The sequence below is a fragment of the Cnephaeus nilssonii genome (genome assembly GCF_951640355.1).
Source record: "Cnephaeus nilssonii genome assembly, chromosome: 12".
NCBI classification, from domain to species: domain Eukaryota; kingdom Metazoa; phylum Chordata; class Mammalia; order Chiroptera; family Vespertilionidae; genus Cnephaeus; species Cnephaeus nilssonii.
The window spans coordinates 77,895,412-77,912,934 of record NC_137083.1 but is presented as its reverse complement, the minus strand read 5'-3'; the positions used below and the strand labels follow the sequence as shown (position 1 = coordinate 77,912,934).

At 47.6% G+C, this 17,523-nt stretch overlaps 1 protein-coding gene across 14 annotated transcripts in view; it reads left to right on the top strand.

Annotated features, from left to right (window-relative positions):
* The window catches only part of KMT2C (lysine methyltransferase 2C), a 259,362-nt gene that overhangs the window by 230,849 nt on the left and 10,990 nt on the right, over window positions 1-17,523 (top strand). For 7 of the 14 annotated variants that reach the window (XM_079786335.1, XM_079786333.1, XM_079786331.1 and 4 more), the window contains 11 exons: window positions 3,332-3,544; window positions 4,177-4,341; window positions 6,101-6,242; window positions 6,375-6,522; window positions 7,482-7,660; window positions 7,786-7,922; window positions 8,808-9,057; window positions 10,098-10,237; window positions 11,985-12,092; window positions 14,801-15,920; window positions 16,833-16,969. In XM_079786335.1, coding sequence (XP_079642461.1) covers window positions 3,332-3,544; window positions 4,177-4,341; window positions 6,101-6,242; window positions 6,375-6,522; window positions 7,482-7,660; window positions 7,786-7,922; window positions 8,808-9,057; window positions 10,098-10,237; window positions 11,985-12,092; window positions 14,801-15,920; window positions 16,833-16,969 — 2,739 coding nt within the window. The remainder of the gene's footprint in view (window positions 1-3,331; window positions 3,545-4,176; window positions 4,342-6,100; window positions 6,243-6,374; window positions 6,523-7,481; window positions 7,661-7,785; window positions 7,923-8,807; window positions 9,058-10,097; window positions 10,238-11,984; window positions 12,093-14,800; window positions 15,921-16,832; window positions 16,970-17,523) is intronic. The other 7 variants (XM_079786336.1, XM_079786334.1, XM_079786332.1 and 4 more) reach the window with 5 other exon arrangements.

Here is a 17,523-nt window from a genome sequence, read left to right as displayed (position 1 = left end):
GAGATGGTTCTCAGACTGGGGTTCCTGGGTCACAGGAACATTTTGCTTCTTTGTCTTTCCGAAGCTGTAGTACGTTCCTGTGTATCCATAAGCTTTCCCACAGTGCTTTGCACATTGCGTTTCCGTTTTTTCACAGTGGTATCTAGTGGCACAGAGCCCAGCTTTAGGCAGGTGTTGTTTCCTTCCCTCTTGTTTGACTGTTCAGTAGAAGGTGGCTGTTGAGTCGATAGATAGATGTAATTTTTGTAAATTCCAGTTAGTGGAATACTTTCTCAGCCTCTTTGTCACCAGCAGAGATGCCCAGTCTCCAGCTACCCGCTGCCCGCCGGGCAGTGAACTCTTGCAGAGCCTGAGTGCCCTTACGTCCTCACCCTCCCACGTGCTGTGTCGCCCGCAGCTCCCCTTGGCGTTTACATCCAGCCAATATCTTTTTCCTTTGAGAACTCCGTTCTGGAACCATCTTCTCCAGGCGCCTTTCTCAAACACATCTTGCTGCCCCTGTGCTCACGTCGCCTTGTCTGTGGTGTCCTCCCCCACTGCACCGGCTTCCCAAGGGGCACGCTGCTTCTGCGCACTTTGTCCTCGGTGCCTGGTACAGTGCTTAGCAAGGAGTCAGCACTCGGTAGTGAAGTGAGTCCTAATAACGGCGACCAGGTAGAGAAAGGGGTGAGATTAATCACGTGTGTATAAATGTTTGGGTTCTGTCACATTCTCATGTCCACACGGGGAGTCGCGGGAGCAGGCACACAGTTACCATGCTGAGCACTTGTCCTGACACATCGTTACCCCCACTTTGCAGATGATGAAATTCAGGTACTTTGTGGTCCCACGTAAGGCAAAATGGTTGTGGCGGTAGTTGGATAGACCCAGTGCTTCTCCACACTGTTTTCTCTGCATCAATTGGGATTAGGAGAGGGGCACCCTCCTCGTCGGAGTGTGGGGGCTCCCGGCACTTCCCAGGGGTCCTGGGAAGCAGCCTTTCTGTTCCTCGCTCTCCTCACCTGTAAAACGGGATCTGCATCCCCTGTTGTGTGGGGCTGCCGCAAGGATGCAGAAGCCAAAGCGCAAACAGTGCTTGTAACACTTTCTAAAATATCGCACATTTAGGAATCTGGCCTCAGGAGTGTAAGATTCTAATACGTGCAAAGATGTAACTACATGAATAGATAAGGTCCTGTCTTTACTAACAGAGAAAAATGAGAGAAAGAAAACAACCTAGACTCACTATAGCAGCTATTGGTTAAATCATTATTTACTGTCTCCAAGTCTGAATGACATACAGGGCTTTTTGCAGCCATTTCATTTTGCTTTGTAAGAATGTTCAATGTCATGGGAAACCTGTCAAGTTTAAAAAGCAGCAACCAAACAAAAGAAAGCAAAGTGCAATCCGTTGTGGTTTTTTATTTTATTTTATTTTATTTTTCAATCTGTTGTATTTTTAACAAAATACATGTAGGCACCCATAAAAGATCGCAAACATACATTAAAATGTTGACTATTTTTGTTTTGTTTTTTAATCCTTATCGAGGATATTTTTTCATTGATTTTTAGGGAGTGGAAGGGAGAGGGAAAGACAGAGAGCAACATTAATGTGAGAGAGACACATTGATTGGTTGCCTCCCACATGCACCCTGACTAGGGCTGGGGATCGAGCCTGCAACCCAGGTCCGAGTCCTTGACTGGAATTGAACCCAGGACCCTTCAGTCTGCAGGCCATCGCTCCACTGAGCCAAACCTGCTAAGGCAAAATGTTGACTTTTTAATCTCGGGCACACTTTCCGATTATTTTTGTGTTCTTCTGTAGTTAAATGTATTCTGTGAAACGTAGTAATACCAGCTTCCTAAGGGGTAGTTGTGAGGGTTAGAGCTAATGTCTGTGCCTAGCCCACTCACACTCACATAAGCGATTACATGTTAGTCTCTTACAAGCCAGTGAGCAATCTTAGGCACTTGCTCTGTGGACTGCAGTCCTTGGGATCAGCAGTGTGACCTCACCCAGAGCTTTTTCAGAAATGCAGAATCCCATGCCCAACACAGACCTACCAATATGTTCTCATAAGATCCCAGGTAATTCCTATACATATGCAGAGGACGGCTCTAGGACTGAGGTTCCCCGAACTAATGTGTCAGAATTGCCTGGAGCCCTCACTCCCAGGTGTCTGCTTCAGTAGGTGTGGGTGGGGCGAGAGAACATGCATTTCCAGCCCAGCCAGGTGGGGGGCAGTCTGAGCCTGCTCCCACCTCTTCCCTGTGTGAGCTGAGAACGGCTTACACATTTTTAACGCGTTGGAAAAAAACCTAATGAGTAATATTTCTCAACATGTGAAAATTACACCAGATTGAAGGTTCAGTGTCCATGAATTTTAAGTTTTATTGGGACACAGCCAAGTTTGTCATTGGTGGATTATCCATGGCTGCCTTTGCAGTATTGAGCCGAGAACTGATTAGCTGGGACAGATGCTGTATGACCCGCAAAGGCTAAAATGTTTCCTTTTTGGCGCTTTGCAGAAAAATTGGCTGTCCGTGCTCTAAGCCATTTAGATTATAACGGGAAACTATAATCTTCAGAACCCTCAAAGATTCATTAAAAGAAGTTCAGCAGCTATAGTTACCAATTTTAGAACTAATTTAGAACAAATTTAGAACTAATGGCCCTTAAAAAAACTCCTGTATCTTTAGGTATCAACAGCACTACCTTAAAAACCTCTTCAAGGACTGATTTATTCTCACTTGTTAATTATAAAGACAAAAGTAAAGAAAGGTTTGTTTGCATCACCTGTGTTCTTTTTCATCGGCTCTAAGTAAACAGCAATAGGTAGTGAGTCAAATGCATGATTGGGAGCTGATCTGAATGACCAGTGTTGGTTGTTCATTGATCTGAGGCCAGTTCTCAACTAGAGGTGCGCAAGGTAAGGCTTTTCTGGAGCCTGCCATTGTCCTGCTGGCCTAGTACTTACCCACGCCGCAGGGGAGCCCAGGACAACTCAGCCAGGCCCTGTGTGCAGGCCACAGCAGGGACCGGAGCTCTGGTCCGTCGGCTCGGCTCGGCTCAGCTGTGCTCCACGCCAGGCTGTAGCAGTGCTTCCTCTGGAGGAGAAAGGAGCCAACTTAGGAGTTCTGCTCTTACCTCCAGCTTTGCAGCTCACTGACTTCCACACTTGAGAATGTTTGAAGAAAGGGATGATATTTTCAGAAAACAGTGAGAGCATTCGATGCCACTGTCTCCCCTCCTGAATTTTGCTCCTCATGTTAGGAATGTGTGTCAGAGATTAGCATGAACTGCAAATCCATGTGTGAACAGTCCACTTCTTAACTTTTCCAATTACATTAGCAAACTCTGGGAGCTCACACGCAAGGTGGTTTTGGATGTGGCAACAACCAGCTGCCAAAAGTAGATGGAGGAGGTGAAACCAAGAAACCACGAGGCAAACGGACCCAGAGGACAGGGGAGAAGGCAGCTCCTCGCTCAAAGAAAAGGAGAAAGGACGAGGAGGAGAAGCAAGCTGTGTATTCTCCCAGCGACACCTTTACCCACCTGAAACAGGTGAGCCTTTCCTAGTAGCCCCTGTAACAATCCAGGATGTGAGAACATCAAATGCATTTTTAGCCCCGAAGTAGAGAGTTACAGGGATAAAACCTATCTCAGCAAGGAACCCAGTGAGTTCCTGTTTGCGGAACTGCAGCTTGTCCTACTGGCCCCAGAAAGCACAGTACAAGTGCATTGGCAGGTGATGGTCAGGGCAGCAGCTCAGCACCACAGGCACTCTGTCCACGTACTTGGGAGTCTAAACACGCAGAAGTGCAGCTGCTGGTCCATCCCAGTTAGCGCTGCTCTTGGACCTTGTAATAGTCACTGAGGTGGGGCGTGGCCTCTGAGAGGTGCCCCTGGGCACCCGGCCTGGTTCACACCATGACTCTTTCTGAGCAAAGATAAGGACGTAGTTTCCTTGTTAGATGCCTGGCAGCAGCTCCTTAAAACAGACCAGAGTGGAGCTTATTAAAGTAGATCTTAAAGGTTCAGCAGTCTCTCACTTATTCCAGAATTTTGATACTTGAAATTTTTAAGTCTTATTTTTCTCAAACCTGTTTGACTAAGTTGCCTCGGGTCTTAGAAAAGTTGAGAATCGCCCTGTTTTGTTTGCCGTGTACATTACTCTTAAATGTGTTTTTTAATAGCAGCTCTCTCTGCTCCCTCTAATGGAACCAATCATTGGAGTGAACTTTGCGCACTTTCTTCCTTATGGCAGTGGCCAATTTAATAGTGGGAATCGACTTCTAGGAACTTTTGGCAGTGCTACCCTTGACGGGGTTTCGGATTACTATTCTCAGTTGATCTACAAGGTATGTTTCTTTGCAAAGGTGTCACCTCGCTTCCTCGCTGGATACGTAGCAGCATTGGCAGAGCTTGTCTCACTTTCCCGTCTAGTTTACATCTAATCTTCCGACTTCCATTTAAACTTCAGTTTAGCTACAAGGTTAACATTTTTCTGGTGAAGTGTTTCTGATGTGAACATTTGAGATTTTTGTATATGAAATATTAAAAATTGTGAAAAATATCCATTATGTATTTCCATGGCGGAGAAAATACAGGGTGGGGCAAAAGTAGGTTTACAGTTGTGAGTATGCAAAATAGTTTATTCTTGTATTATTACTTATTAATTATGGAATTATTTTCCACACGAGCAACTGTGGACCTACTTTTGTCCCATCATGTATTTTCCTATAACCTTTATTAACTCTTAAAACAAATCTAAATTAATAGTAAATAATGAGGATTAAAAATATAGTTAGGAATTTACCCTGAAAAATTAAATGAAAAATATTTTAAAATGTATTTTATTTAATTAGGTACTAATTGCAATTATACATTAATGCTTAGGCTACTAAAATATCAAACCTAATCAAGTTTATCTTTTGGTATTATTTTTTAAACCAAGTTTTATAATAGCCTTATTAGACAGTCTTCATTTTACATCTAACTTCTGCAAAAACACATCTTTTTTGCAACAATGTTTGAGAGTATCGCCAGCTTTCCTGAGGACTTCTCTTCTCACTTTCCTGTTCTGCCTGCTTTCCGGTGGCGCTCCTTTATGCTGGTGCTGGCTTTCTCTTCAGCGAGAGCTGGCCTGCCTCTCGTAAATGCCTTCTGTTCTGCTGCAGGCTGTTCTCCAGCACAACTTCGTCTTCATGAAACCCTGGGTCTCTGTCACATTAGCATTTCACCTTGCACTTGATTTGCATGTTGTTATTGGTAGATTCCCACAATCAAAAGTAAATGACAGCCCTCGCCGGTTTGGCTCAGTGGATAGAGCATTGGCCTGCGGACAGAAGGGTCCCAGGTTCGATTCTGGTCAAGGGCACATGCCTGGGTTGTGGGCTTGGTCCAATGTGCAGGAGGCAGCCAATCAATGATTCCCTCTCATCATTGATGTTTCTACCTCTCTCTTCCTCTCCCTTCCTCTCTGAAATCAATAAAAAAAAAAAAAAAGTAAATGACAAATTGGTGACAAAGGTGAAGCAGGGAGAAATGTTTGGAGGAGGAACAAACATACATTTGAGAATGACTTAGTCATTTTAGTATTATTGCTCCTGCTTTTGCTTAGAGATTTTGGACAATCCAGATTCTAATGTCTAGGATGTGAGTTGCAATGATAGAATTAGGGCCACAAATTCTCAATTTTTTATAGAACTGGGGCATATCTTAATGAGAATTTAATAAAGGAATTTTTGAGAACTTTTTACAATTCATTGCTTGAATTTTAAAACTGTCCTTTCACCGGCTACAGCTTTAAAGAGTTGTATAGGATTGAATCCGGTGTAACGTAAATTCGCTTCTTACTGTCAAAGCTGAGCACTCAGGCTGGGCCAAGTAAGTGGACGATAGTATGCTCACACTGTCATGAGTGTTTGTTCCACTGGAAAGCCTCTTGGCCTTGGACATTTGTTTGTCTTCTTGGTGTGAGTTAGGGAGGAAGAGGCACCTTGATGACATTTCTGTAGCCTTGCTCCCATGTGCTAAGAATTCACAGAACTATATTTTACGAGGTCATGGCTTATTTGCTCAGTAGCATGTAATTTAAAATTTTTTGGTCTCCTGCAGCAGAATAATTTAAGTAATCCTCCAACACCCCCTGCCTCTCTTCCTCCTACACCACCTCCTATGGCCTGTCAGAAGATGGCAAATGGCTTTGCGACAACTGAAGAGCTTGCTGGAAAAGCCGGAGTGTTAGTGAGCCATGAAGGTACGATGGGGACCTCGCTGGGACCCCTTGAGGAGTGTGCCTTTGCCAGCGGATGGGGAAGGGCTGTGATGTTCTTCCCACTCAGCAGTTCTGACTAAATGTATTCACGCCTCTGTGTGTTTGCGTTTCCAGTTACCAAAAGCTTCGGACCTAAACCATTCCATCTGCCGTTCCGAGCTCAGGACGACTTGCTGGCCAGAGCCATTGCTCAAGGCCCAAAGACCGTCGATGTGCCAGCGTCCCTGCCCACACCACCTCACAATAACCAGGAGGAGTTAAGGCAGGCGCTCTTTTGTCACAGCATTTTGTAGTTATCCCATACTTGTGTAACGTATGTACGTGTGCATAATGATGTCGTAGGAATACCCTGTAAAAACATTTAAGGGGCAAAATTTGGTGAATAATTTTCTTCAGAATTTGAAGTTTATAAAGCATTCTTGCTATTAAACAAAATTGGTTTGTGAATTGTTGAAATCTCTTATAATAGGAAGTTAAATAAAAATTAGGTAGACATTAAGACAAAGGGAATTTCCATGTAAAATATTTCAAAAGATCATTGTCCTTTACAAGCTGTGAAGGTGATGGATTTGGCTTATTGATGCTCGCAGAGTCTAAAGTAGAAGCAGGTCACAGGGATCAGAGGTGCTTGTTTCAGGACTTTCCTGGACAGTTTTGTGGCTTCCTTGTGTCAGTTCTTTAGTCCCAGGAGTCTAACGGGACGGCCAGGTCCCTACTCGATCCTCATTGCTGACGTGCTTCTTCAGGTCCCTCTCTCCCTGAAGGTTTGAGAACTACCTTCTACTTGATGAGGCATCACTTAGTCCAAGTCTCTTACTTTATTCATGAGGCAGCTGTGGACCAAAGCGGAGAAGTGACTTGTTCAGACTGAGAAGCCAGGTCTCCTTTTCCTCCTGTACCTCTGCCAGAAATCAAAGTCTGCGACAGAGCAGCTGGGGGCGGCGGCCCCTGGTGTGCGTGGCACCCCGGCCAGCAGTCACCCGTGCCGGCTTCCCCAGGGACTCAGTCTGGAAGCTGTGCTTGGGTCTCCTTTAGCAGGCAGCATCTCCTGGGGGAGGAGTGGCGACATCAGGTTCATGCGGTGTCCCGCACTGTTTAGCCTGAGACCACGGTTTCCTTGGTAACCTCTAGCTTCTCATGCCACTGCCATGTCCAGAGAACCTCACGGTCCCACTGGTGGAAGGGGCCCACATTGATGTGTCGCATTAACTTCTTTTGTAGGATGCAGGACCACAGTGCTGATCGGGACACTCCTGACAGCTTTGTCCCCTCATCCTCTCCTGAGAGTGTGGTGGGGATGGAAGTGAGCAGATACCCTGATTTGTCCTTGGTCAAAGAGGAGCCCCCAGAGCCTGTGCCATCCCCCATCATTCCAATTCTCCCCAGCAGTGCCGGGAAAGGTAGGAGACCTAGCAGTGTGCTGCTCTACTAAAGCTCACATTTTGGTTTTGAAAAACATTAACATTCCGTCTTCCCTGTCTCCCTCCCTTCCTTTCTTTTCTCTCACCCCCCGCCCCCCCTTTAGGTCCTGAGTCCAGACGGAATGACGTTAAAACTGAGCCAGGCACTTTCTTGTTCTCACCACCTTTTGGTTCTTCCCCAAACGGCCCCAGGTCGGGTCTCATATCTGTGGCCATCACCCTGCATCCAGCAGCTGCGGAGGTAAAGCTCACATGGGTCCCAGCGTCCCAGGAGTGTCCCTTGTTTAAAGCTGTCACCGGCGGCTTCGCATGGAGTGGTATCGCAGGTCCCGGAGGAGACGGAGGGAGGTCGGGTTGGGGTGTGTGGTCACTTAGACACCTGGCTGCTTGGAGTACTGCAGACAAGCATCAGACTGGTCTGAGCCTAAGTCCAGGTTAAAAGGGCGGAAGGAAGTTAGAGTTCTCATTTTTTAATCAAAGGATGTGTATGTTAGAGAACTCTTTACAGAGAAACCTTTTGATAACTGTTTACACATAGAAAATTTAGCAGTGAAAAACAGCTATGAACAGTACAATTTTACGGAAGCAAAATATAAACCTTGTTTAGGTGGCAGCTGCTTGTATCAACAGGAGTGAATTGCTGAGTTGTTTCTTAACTCTTAATTCTGTGAGGACATTTCATTGCTGCCCAAACTAGTGTTAATGGTGTGACATTCTGGTGGTCAGATAACACGGCTGTCATGAGGCCCTGTATTCTCGGGACGCTTCAGCCTGGCGTCCTGGGCTGCACAGAGTCCACGCCTGACACAGCTGAGCAGCTGTGAAGCAGGTGCCGCCTGGCGCGTTCCCCTGGTGTCCCGGACACCACACTGTCCAGTACTAAGTTACCTGAAGTGTTTCGTGCTCTTTACCATCGACGGGAGTCCCTGCAGGAGCAGGTCTGTTGATGGAAACTTAACTTAGATACTGGTCCATTAAAACGGGCTTCCCCGAGGCCCTGAGTGGAAATAGACTCTGTGGGGTTTGTTACAGGGCTGTGTCACACAGTCAGCACTTCTCCTAAGTAGGAGCATCTCCAGTGAGTCACTGGGTGGGTGACACGTGCTCACTTACCTTTCTGTTTCAGAACATCAGCAGCGTTGTGGCTGCGTTTTCCAACCTTCTTCACGTCCGAATTCCTAACAGCTATGAGGTCAGTAATGCTCCAGACGGTCCATCCGTGGGTTTGATCAATAGCCACAGAGTAAACCCAGGTTTGGAGTATCGACAGCATTTATTTCTTCGTGGGCCTCCACCAGGATCTGCGAACCCCCCCAGATTAGCAAGCTCTTACCGGCTGAAGCCGCCCCATGTACCATTTCCACCAACGAGCAATGGTGAGCTGGTTTCCATTTTCACTTTAGATTCATTCTGCACTCAGAAGTTAAGCTTATTCTCTTTAAAATTTCACTTTAATTTTGAACAGTAACAGGTGGCAAGTTGGTGTGTGGGGCTCAGTGAATTAACCCCTGGGAGTGTTCTGTCTTCTGCAGTGTGATTTGGCCTTTGGTGCTGGGGGTGTGTATGATGTGCATTAGAGCAGTTACCCAGAAGCAGCTTTGTTCCTTGCACGCCCAGACCTCCCATCCCACCCCTGCTGGCTTCACCCTGTGCCCAGAGGGCTGGCAGCTCTACGTGTTCCTTTCCTCCCATCACCACTCCCCCTTCCCCCTGCGTCGTCCTCAGGGGGCCTTCCCCAGACCTCTCCCCTCCTGCCTCTGGTCAAGTCTCTTCCTCACTCTGCTTCTGCCCCTCTGCAGTGGGTCCTTGCCTGTTTTTATCCTTGTGCTGCATGAGGGCCCAGCACTTCCTAGACCTCATCTCTGAGCTCCGACAGAGTGGCCTGGGTTGGGATTTGAACTCTTAGCTCTAGCTATTCCTGTCGCCCCCATTTTTCCTGCTTCTTGCTTCCTGCAGTCATGCCCTACATGAGTCCTGTTGTTTTTATCTTGCCCCGGAACTTTGCTCATCCCTCTTTGACTGTCCATTTGTGTCTAAGACTCTCATACATGTATCTCTTCATCTCTCACAAAACGTTTTTGTATCATCTTAACCCTCAAGCCAAGGTGACCTCTCCCCCCGACTCACTGTGCACTTAGACTGGAGAGTGATGTGCTGTGGGTCCTTCCTGCCCCGACGACCCCCAGTCTCTTCCCGCTGCTTGAGAATGGCTGCGACCCTTGATTCGTACCCTGGTGCCATGCACATAATAGATGCCCAGTATGCATTGCTTGGAAGATAAGACTTTTATTAATTAATAACAAATCATATAGGTCAGTTAAATGAGCCATTGTAATGAGTTTGTGGAGCCCAATTTGACACCATTACCACTTTGTGTTACTGGTTGTTTCATCACTGACGAAGCTCTTGCCTTCAGGTCTTTCTGGCTACAGGGATGCTGCTCACGGAATCCCAGAGAGCGAGGCCCTCAGACCACGGTGGTGCTGTCACTGCAAAGTGGTGGTTCTTGGAGGCGGGGTGCGCAAGTCTCTCAGAGACCTGGCCTTCGTGAGCAAGGTACTTGGACATTCCTTCTCCCGGGCATGTCCTGAGCAGGCTCTGCTCCTTGGTCCCGAGAGACCCCCATGGCGACGCCATGGGACACATGCTCCTGGGAGCAGCCTTAGCGTATATTCGACAGACTTAAAATGAAATAGCTACAGCAGACTTAATGTTGTATATTATGAAAACACATTAAAATGGGAATGGAATGTAGATAGTAAAGTTTATTTTCATAAATTTATTTTCTCTCTGGTCAAATTATTATGCTAAATAGACATGCAGTCATCTTTTTTACTTATAAGATAGGAAGTTGCTTCACTTTAACATAGGATAAAACCAACAGCACATCGATCTTGTTTTTATTAAATTACTAGGGGCCCAGTGCATTAATTCATGCACCTTGAGAGGAATTGTGGGCCATGAGGCTGTGGTGGGCACAGGAGCAGGTCTCGGCCTATCCTCTCCAGCCCCTCCCACCACGGCCCTCGGTCCCCAGTGGTCCCGTCTGCTGGCAGCCCCGCTCCTGCCACCATTCCCATGCGCTGACCGCGTGGAGCAATTGGGGCCGGCACCAGCAGTGGGTGTGAGCGCGACTGCCGCCCCGATCGCCCCTCAGGAGCAGGGGGAGGTGGAGAAGCCCTCAGGGGTGACCAGGGTTGGCAGCTGCCACTTGCACCCGCTGATGGTGCTGAGCGATCAGGACTGGCGCCAGGGCCGGCAGCGGGTGCAAGAGGTGGCTGCCAGCCCTGATCGCCCCTCAGGGCTAGGAGAGGTGGAGAAGCCCTGAGGGGCGATCAGGGCTGGCAGCCACCTCTCGCACCCACTGACAGCGCCAAGCAATCAGGGCCAGAGCTGGGCACCAGCAGCAGGTGCGAGTGTCCCGTGGGACCATGGTGCGCAGGAGCAAAGAATTTTCAGTAACCACCAGAGGCTTGTCCTCATGACAGCGACTGGTGCCCCGCCTTGGTCTGGCGCCCCGCTCACCTGCTCCACCATCCCACCACAACCGATGCCCACCATGTTCCGCAAACACCCCCTGGTGGTCAGCACACGTCATAGTGACTGGTGGTTCTGTTCCGCCATTCGGTCTATTTGCATATTGGGGTTTTAAATATATAGATGACCTGTTGAGACCCCCACACACTTATCTTTGCTTTTCAGAGTTCCTGCGAAAGCTCCAGTGGAGTGGAGAAGGACATTGTCTTTTGTAGAGACCCAGTGCATGATTGAATCATGCACGTGTAGGGTCCCCTACACGCTTTTGCTTTTGATCACGGGGAGCTGGGTGCCTGTCTGCTAGTGCACCAGGCCTTTCAGAAGCCTCCAGCGCGGCGGAGGCTTCTGAAAGGCCTGGTGTCTGAGCGGACAGGCACCCAGCTCCCACGCTTTTGATGGTCCGTGGCCGCTGAGGGGGGCTACCCTGCTGTTGAGAGGCGCAGGAGTCCCGCCCCCTGCGCCTCTCAACGGCCGCTGAGGGGGGCTGCCGCGGACACCTGGCTACCCTGCTGTTGAGAGGCGCAGCTGGGTGTCCGCGGCAGGCCCCCTCAGCGGCTGCGGATCTGGCCTCTCAACAGCAGCGTAGCCCCCCTCAGTGGCAGCAGATCCGTGCCTCTCAATGGCCGGATAGGCCACCCCGAGTCCCGCCCCCTAGCCTCCCGCCGCCCAATCGTGGGCATAGCGGAGTGATGGTAATTTACATGTTACTCTATTATTAGATAGGATGACCTGTTGAGACCCCCACACACTTATCTTTGCTTTTCAGGGTTCCTGCGAAAGCTCCAGTGGAGTGGAGAAGGACATTGTCTTTTGTAGTAATAACTGCTTCATTCTTTACTCATCGACTGTACAAGCAAAAATCTCAGAAAGCAAGGTAAAATTAGTAGTTTCAATTAATCAACGCATGGTGAGTGACTTCTGTGTCCTGGGGAAACGTCAGTGAATGAAAAGTTCCCAGAGCTCCTGGGGAGGAATCGAAGCCGGTGCTGCTCAGGTTGAGAGCGGTTCCAACAACTCTCTATCCATGTTGCCATTTCAGATTCGATTAGTTATTTGACGAGTGGATAAGCTTGAATTATGTCTTAAAAGTTCAGAACTGAATAAAACATTAATATTAAGATGTTTAATTTTACTTACTTAGTTACACATATCTTAATTACAACTATAAAATATTATTTTTATTGATCTTATCCCAATGGGGAAACCTATTCACAAACACTTAAATTCCTTTTCCCTTTTTTGCTCATGCCCCAAACTCTCCATCTGGTGACCATCAGTTTGGTCTCTGTTTTTCTTTTGTTTGTTCATTTATTTGTTTCTTTTAAGATTCCATATGTACGTGAGTCATACAGTACTTGTCTTTATCTGACCTATTTCACTTAGCATAATATCCTCTAGGTCAGTGATGGTGAACCTATGACACGCGTGTCAGCACTGACATGCGTAGCCATTTCTGATGACATGCGGCCGCCTCAGCGGCCGCATGCCGAGGATGAAACATTTACGAAATAATGTTTTTCCTCAAAGTGACACACTACCCGAGTTATGCTCAGTTTTTTGGCGAAGTTTGACACACCAAGCTCAAAAGGCTGCCCATCACTGCCCTAGGCCCATCCATGTTGTTGCAAGTGGCACGATTTCATTCTTTTTATGGCTGAGTGATATACACCACATTTCTTTATCCATTTGTCTGTTAATGGGCATTTAGGTTGGTTCTGTATCTTGGCTATTGGAAATAATGCTGCAATGAACATGAGGGTGCATGGGAGAAAACTTTCCTCCACGCAATCTTTTTAAATTAGTGTTTTGGATTTCTTCAGCTAAACACCCAGAATGGAATTGCTAGGTCATATAGTAGTTCTATTTTTTATTTTTTTGAGAAGCTTCCAGACTGCTGTGTTTTTTTTTAAATATAGGTGACTTGCATTTTCCTCAATATTAATTTTTGAATGTGGAAATTTTAGGTATTTTTAAAAATACATATTTTTATTGATTTCAGAGAAGAAGAGAGAGAAACATAAAGGATGAGAGAGAATCACTGATTGGCTGCCTCCTGCACACCCCTACTGGGGATCAGGGCTGCAACCCGGGAATGTGCCCTGCCTGGGAATCGAACCTTGACCTCCTGGTTCATACGTTGATGCTCAGCCACTGAGGCCTGCTGGCCGGGCTCCATACTGTTCTCCACAGTGGCTGCACAGTCTACATTCTCACCAAGTGCACGAGGGTTCCTTTTTCTCCACATCCTCACCAGCACTTGTTTGTTCATTTCTTTTTTCTCATTTTTACTTTTTAATCCTCACCCGAGGATATTTTTCCATTGATTTTTAGAGAGTGTAGAAGAGAGAGGGAAAGACGGAAAGAAACATTGATGTGGTTGCCTCCTGCACGCACCCTTGACCAGGGCCCGGGCCAGGGAGGAGCCTGCAACCCAACCGAGGTATGTGCCCTTGACCGGAATCAAACCCGGGACCCTTCAGTCCACAGGCCGACGCTCTATCCACTGAGCCAAACCGGCTAGGGCATTTGTTCATTTCTTTCTGTGTTTTTTGTTTGTTTATTTCTCGATGACAGTCATTCTGACAGGTGTGAGGTGTTATCTCATTCTGGTGTTAATTTGGGGTTCCCTGATGATTATTGACATTGAGCATCTTTTCCTGTGTCTGTTGGCCATCTGTGTGGTGGACAATGTATTTGCAGTCATTTGCGTGTAGGAAAGTTTTCCCCCATGCAGTAACACTGCCAGTCATCCATCCCTCCAGATTATTGCTCTCATGTCTTTCTGGAAAGAAGGTCCTGGGGACTCTTATTTTTTAACAGGCAGTAGGCCAAGTGACGTGATAAATAAGTTTAGACTTGAACTTAGTTTGTTAGCTCCCTGAGAGAAGGAATGTTTTTCTCCAATTTCCTCAGTCAGTGCAGTGCAGCCTGCTTCTGGCTTCTGTGTGAGGTGTGTCTTCTTTCAGGTGCCTTGCAGGGCGGCGTGCCTGAGAAGAGGGAACCTGGGGGGTTATTGGCTTAGGAGATTCGACCTAAAGAGAAACTGTTGGACTCTTTCAGCAGCTGAATTCCAACCTGGCAGCCTCAGAGAACAGTTGCTTGCTCATTACAGGGGACTTCTCCCTTCTTTTCACATTTATGCCAATAATGCAGCCAAGATGAGCAGACAGGAGGTTCAGATAAGCTCATAAAAGATTATCTCGAAGCTCTTACTCGGTTTACCAAAAGGGCTGTTCCATTATACAAATTAAATTCTCCAGCTTCTCTGCAGCACCAGTTTTTCTGGGTTTGTTATGGTTAGAAAGGAATGTCAAAGAAGGGTTTGGAGCAGAGCTGCTCTGGAGTTAGGGCTTCGTAGAGAAGCCTGCGAGGAGTCCACCCGCAGCTGGCCTCCCTCCATCAGCCCTCGCCCTCCATCCTTACACCCTGGATGTCGGACACTGGCTGCTGCTGGCCTGAATCTCACCACTCAGCCGCAGACCCTCTCCCCGACCTGCCCGCCACACTCTATTGCTTGGCTTCCATTTCAACAAAAACTGCTTTTAGAGCTTGTGAATGACTCTTCTCTTTTTTCTTGGCCAGGAGTCCATTCCTTCATTGCCCCAGTCACCGATAAAAGAGACACCTTCCCGAGCGTTCCATCAGTACAGTAACAACATCTCCACTTTGGACGTGCACTGCCTCCCGCAGCTCCAGGAAAACACTTCCCCTCCAGCCTCTTCTCCCATCACTTTCCCTCCAGCCTTTGAAGCAGCCAAAGTCGAGGCAAAGCCAGATGAGCTTAAGGTCACAGTCAAGTTAAAGCCTCGGCTAAGAACGGCCCCTGGGGGGCTGGACGACTGCAGGCCAGTGAGTAAGAAGTGGAGAGGGATGAAGTGGAAGAAGTGGAGCATTCACATCGTCATCCCCAAAGGCACGTTCCCACCGCCTTGTGAGGACGAGATCGACGAGTTCCTGAAGAAGCTGGGCACGTCCCTGAAGCCCGACCCCGTGCCCAGGGACTATCGCAAGTGCTGCTTCTGTCACGAGGAAGGGGATGGCTTGACAGATGGGCCGGCCAGGCTGCTCAACCTTGACTTGGATCTGTGGGTCCACTTGAATTGTGCTCTGTGGTCCACGGAGGTCTATGAGACCCAGGCGGGTGCCTTAATCAATGTGGAACTGGCCCTGAGGAGAGGCCTGCACATGAAGTGTGTCTTCTGTCACAAAATGGGTGCCACCAGCGGGTGCCACAGGTTGCGGTGCACCAACGTGTATCACTTTACCTGCGCCATGAAAGCACAATGCATGTTCTTTAAGGATAAAACTATGCTTTGTCCCATGCACAAGCCAAAGGGAATTCATGAGCAGGAATTAAGCTACTTCGCGGTCTTCCGGAGGGTTTACGTGCAACGGGACGAGGTGCGACAGATCGCCAGCATCGTGCAGCGCGGCGAACGCGACCACACCTTCCGCGTCGGGAGCCTCATCTTCCACACGATCGGCCAGCTGCTCCCGCAGCAGATGCAGGCGTTCCACTCCCCCAAAGCGCTCTTCCCTGTCGGCTACGAAGCCAGTCGGCTGTACTGGAGCACACGCTACGCCAACCGGCGCTGCCGCTACCTGTGCTCCATCGAGGAGAAAGACGGGCACCCCGTGTTCGTCATCAGGATTGTGGAGCAGGGCCACGAGGATCTCGTCCTAAGTGACACCTCACCCAAAGGTGAGCCGCCGCGGGCATGCCCTGCAGCGCTCGGCGCTCTGCTGTCAGGTTGTGAACGTTTCGGTCAGGGCTTCCATGCTTTTTTTATCATGTTTGTTTGTTTCTTTATAGATGTGGATGTTTCATTTACAAATGCAAATCTGAACTTCTTTTTGTAATTCTACCTTGCTCTTTGCTGCACCATTTTTTAAACACTTGCTAGACTTACTCTAAATCAGAATATATATTCAAACACAAATTTAATGAAATAAATAGAAAAATTTGTCGATAAAGGTTGAGGACATTTAGATTGGGGGCCCTCTTCTTAATGTCACTGAAGGCAGCATCTATGTGCGTGCACTGTGTTACTCAGCACATTAGATGTTAAATGCAGAGCTAGTGACGAGCCAGTTCTGACCTCCAGGGTTGTCTCGGTTGTCGTGGTCACTTTTGATGTAGAAAGTCCTGGGGAACGGCTTTTTTAAAGGTTATCCGAGCTCTTTTTTCTTTTTTCCCTTAAGGTTAGCAAGTTTTAGAAAATGTATGGAAATGCTCTAACGATGACTAATAAAAATATCAATTTCACGGTTTAATTTAGATCTGAAAGAAAAGTAACGTTTCATAAATTGGATATTTTAAAATCTAATGTTATATGGCCAATATGGAAATAAATTAGCTACTTGCATAAATTTCAGTTACTTAAAATTTCCCACTTTTACTCTTTCCTCCCATTAATGTATCATATTCTTCCCCCGAATGTCCTAGTCCCCAAGCACGCCGCCGCCGGCGCCCCCCTGCCTCCCTTGGCCCTGGGATGTCTGGGAGGCTGGCTCCTCTGTCTGCTCTGGGTTGCGTGCTGCATCCTGCCTGCCTTTCTATTAGCTGAAAGCTCATTTGTCATGAAAACTTTTTTTTTTTGGTCCATATGTACAGGTGTCTGGGATAAAATTTTGGAGCCCGTGGCTTGTGTGAGAAAACAGTCTGAAATGCTCCAGCTTTTCCCAGCGTATTTGAAAGGCGAGGACCTGTTTGGCCTGACGGTGTCTGCCGTGGCTCGGATTGCGGAATCAGTGAGTGCCGACGCGGCGGGCGACGCGCAGTGCGCAGTGTGGCCCCTGGACCACATGCTGTGGATGGCGTTGCCTCTCTAATGAGGCGTCTGTGTTCCCATCACTCATGCCGTTCGGGGGCTCCTCTCCCCACTTCTGTGAGGCCCCTGCACTTCATGAGGGTGCTGTGCCCATCCCTGAGGGGGATATTTGTGGCTACTGTCAGGTTACAGAACGCATGTCTTCTCTGACATCTCTTTGTAATCTTTTAATATTACAAGCGTGTTTGCCAATGAGTTCCTCACAGTTTTGGAAAATTGCATGACTATAAGGCATTATTTTCAAGAATAAAAACTCATTGATGAGCTTTTTTGGGAAAAGCAAAGAACCCCCAAAGCTACTGAGTAATATGCCCAGTTGCCTCCTTTGGTAGAGAGTCCTCCCTAAATGCTGTGTGTCTAAGGATAAATATGCTCACAAGAAATATGTTCTAGAAAAGACCTTAATATGTAAAGTATTTTGTAAGTAAACCTTAAGTTTTACCACCCATACTCCTAGGACACTGAGGGTGATAA